This window comes from Pundamilia nyererei, unplaced genomic scaffold (genome assembly GCF_000239375.1).
Source record: "Pundamilia nyererei isolate P.nyererei 1_Seehausen unplaced genomic scaffold, PunNye1.0 scaffold00039, whole genome shotgun sequence".
Classification (NCBI taxonomy): domain Eukaryota; kingdom Metazoa; phylum Chordata; class Actinopteri; order Cichliformes; family Cichlidae; genus Pundamilia; species Pundamilia nyererei.
The window spans coordinates 607,002-610,578 of record NW_005187440.1 but is presented as its reverse complement, the minus strand read 5'-3'; the positions used below and the strand labels follow the sequence as shown (position 1 = coordinate 610,578).

The 3,577-nt window shown below is 39.1% G+C and overlaps 1 protein-coding gene across 1 annotated transcript in view; it reads left to right on the top strand.

The window, feature by feature from the left end:
* The window catches only part of slc26a6.2 (solute carrier family 26 member 6, tandem duplicate 2), a 19,741-nt gene that overhangs the window by 3,738 nt on the left and 12,426 nt on the right, over window positions 1–3,577 (top strand). The window contains 6 exon segments of the mRNA XM_013910266.1: window positions 1–69; window positions 208–360; window positions 1,562–1,644; window positions 1,761–1,908; window positions 1,992–2,105; window positions 3,309–3,386. The exon segment at window positions 1–69 is cut by the window's left edge and continues 21 nt beyond it. Of these exon segments, the coding sequence (XP_013765720.1) occupies window positions 1–69; window positions 208–360; window positions 1,562–1,644; window positions 1,761–1,908; window positions 1,992–2,105; window positions 3,309–3,386 (645 nt within the window).

The following is a 3,577-nucleotide window of genomic DNA, read 5'->3' as shown; positions in this document are numbered from 1 at the left end:
GTGTCTCAGCTCAAATACACCTTTGGCGTTAACCCTGTGAGACATAATGGACCTTTATCCCTGATATATGTAAGAATTACATTAACTTAACCATTTAGTGCTCTTGCTGGCAATTTTATGTACTTTTTATTTTGAATGTTTTGTATTTTAGATCCATTCAATTATTCACCTATTTTAGCAGTCATTTTCTTGCTCTTGTCTTCCTAGACTGTATTGGAGATATGCTATCTCCTCCCGCAGTCAAACATCGGCACTCTTGTGACCAGTGTTATTACCATACTCGGCCTTATCGCTGCTAAGGAGCTCAATGCATTTTTGGGCAAGAAAATACCCGTTCCTATACCCGTGGAGCTGATTGCTGTAAGTATGCAAGAATACAAACAGTACTGTGCAAAAGTCTTGAGTCACACTTTATATCTTTCTATATTACTTCCAATGAGCCAAACATGTCTTCAACAATAGTTCTCTAGTCTTTCTCAAGGTCAAGGTTTTTTGTTAGTTTTTTTTAAACACTGGCTGTTTTTTCTCTCATTTTCAATCTGGTCTTTGTACCCGACCATTTCACAGAATTGTGTTTTGTTTGTTAACCCATTTAACACCAACCTATGAATCATTGGCCAGTGGTGCACCTATTTGGTACCCTGAGGTACCCCTAAGCAAGGTACCTTCCCTGCCCACTGCTTCACTGAGTGAATGGGTTAAATGCAGAGAGGAATTTCCCCATGGGGATCAATAAAGTATATATGTTATTTATATGGTTGGCTCAACAACAACAAAAATGCATTTTCAATATGTGTCACATACACAAATGTCAGCAAAGAGCTGACAGATGCATCTGACCCTTACTGCTCACTGAAGCCTCATCATTAACAGTCTCAGTGGAAGAGTGGCTGTCAAGAAGCCGATTTATACAAGAACTGGACTAAAAGTCAGCAACTGCAGGTCTTATGAATTAGTAATCCAAATTTGAAAATTCTGTTGTCAAGATGACAACAGCGTCTACAGTCCAGCTGTAAAACACGCGGTGGCTCTCTCATGGTTTGGGGCAGCATTTCAGCCAGTGGTCTTGGCGGTCATAAATTTATGGATTTATGACCGCAGAAAAGTACCATCAGAGTTTGATGCACCATGCAATACCACCTGGAAAGCATCTGATTGACAACAACTTCATTTTTCAGCATGGCAATGATTGCAAACACACTCCCAATGTGGGAAAAGTATACATACAAGAGAACAATATCCCAGACCTCGATATTATTGAAGCAGTGTAGCATCATTTTGACTCGAAAGGAATAAAAGGCAGAAACATCCAAAGAAGCCTGGAGAACTATTCCTCAAAACTACTTGAAAATTTCAAAAAAAATGAAAATGAATATTAAAATAGCGACCCTCAAGTTTGTAAGAATTGTACTGATTAGATTTTTGTTTGCACCTTACAATAAATCGCTACACTTAATTCTTATTTTCCAAGTAAAATATACAGAAACTGAGTATTGCTCAAGACTTTGTACTGCACCATACAGAATGTGTACCCTGAAAATCACTATTATTTTATTTCCAGATCGTTATAGCTACAGTTATCTCATGGCAATTTAACCTGCAGCAGGAATATGGAGTGGATGTAGTGGGAGTTATTCCCTCAGGGTGAGAAACAAACAAACACACACACACACACACACACACACACACACACACACACACACATCTGTCACTATGAAAAGTAAAGCTTTTCTTCACTCTTGTCTCTTCCTGTATATCAGTCTCCAGCCACCTGTTTTCCCAGACACCTCTGTCTTTGGTCAAGTGATCGGTGATGGCTTTGCTCTGTCTGTGGTTGGCTACGGCATTGCCATCTCTCTGGGACGAATCTTTGCCCTAAAGTATGGATACAAGGTTGACAGCAACCAGGTAGGATGATTATAGGTGGACACAAACATGAAGCGATACTTTAGTACACCGACTGTAAATAAAAAGTGTGTTTCATGTTTTAGGAACTAGTTGCTCTGGGTCTGAGTAACTCCATTGGAGGAATTTTTCAGTGTTTTACTGTCAGCTGCTCCATGTCTCGCACTATGGTTCAGGAAAGTGCAGGGGGCAAAACTCAGGTCAGTAGAGACTTCAAAAAACTTTCTTTTGTTTTCTCACCTATCATTCCTAGTATCCATGTTAAAGAATACACCCTAACCAGCAAGCACCAAAAGAGGTTTAAAGCTGGGATATGGAACCTGTTTTTGGTGTGTTTGAAATTTAAAAACAACCCCAGGATAATTATCCAGCATCTTGCAACTCAATTGATCTAAAAAAAAACACTCTTGCACCTCCTTTTGGTTCAATGTTCACCTTTTAGAAAATCTAGGCCATGACAGGAGTCTTGTTTACAAACCAAATCAATGAGCAGTATAAAACAGTATGAAAAATGTATAACAGGGAAAAATGTTGTTGTAGATGACTCTCATCTGAAGAAGCCAATATTAGGAGCTCAAATCCCATGTGACGTCAGATGCACTGACTTACTTTTGGTGGATTCTACATGTAGCTCTAAGTGAGAAAAAACAATTTGAAATGATCTTTTAGACAGTTTGATCTCTTTTCTAGAGATCAAAATCTCTTACTTGGGAGACCTTTGCCCCACATAAATCAACCCAGAACCAACTATTTCAGCTCCACACATTATACCACAAACTCTGTAATGTATGAATCTGATATTTTGCCCTAAACAAACCACAAAATATCATGAAACTCTGTTCCCTTGCCATAGCCTTCAACTGATTTAGTAAATCCAATAAAGATAGAACGGTTTTCTTTATTTGTCTTCTATAACATTTGCCGCTTTTCCCATCTTTGTTCTGCTATCTTTGATATTTGAACGCTAATGACGTTTAATGCTTTGCCATATTTAAGCTCTAAAGGGATGCTTCATGAGATCATTGAAAGCATAAACATTCTCATCCCTGCACTCCACTCTGCCTCTAGCGAAAAACAAAGATCACAAAGGTTAAATGCAATGAACCACACATCATAATTAACGTTACTCTGATACAGTGCATGATTAAAAAACACTTAGGGAATTGATTTTTTTTCACATCATCAAACTCCACCTACACAAGTACAAATTTACTGAAAGGCTAAACTGATTTAGTCTGACAACACCATTAATCAGCCATGGGCTATCGAGGAGAGGAGAGGGTTCAATCGATGTGAGTTCGCTTTATAATCATATTCAAACTAATGATCCTGACATCAAGCAACTGTTTCGCCGATCTCACTGCCATTCACTGTGTGCATATTTCCCTGCCTCTTCGCTCCAGGTTGCTGGGGCTCTGTCAGCAGTAGTGATCCTTTTTATCACATTGTGGATTGGATCACTCTTTGAAGATCTGCCCAAGGTAGATGTGTGTGCGTGTGTGTGTGTTCCTGTCTAACTATCCTTGTGAGGACCGAAATCTGCATTCTACTATACTTGTGAGAACCAACAGTCACTTGTAAGGACACACTCACCGGTCCTCACAAGTTTGAAGGCCTTTTTGAGGCTCAAAATGTGGTTTTAGTGTCAGGGTTACAATTAGGTTATGGTTAG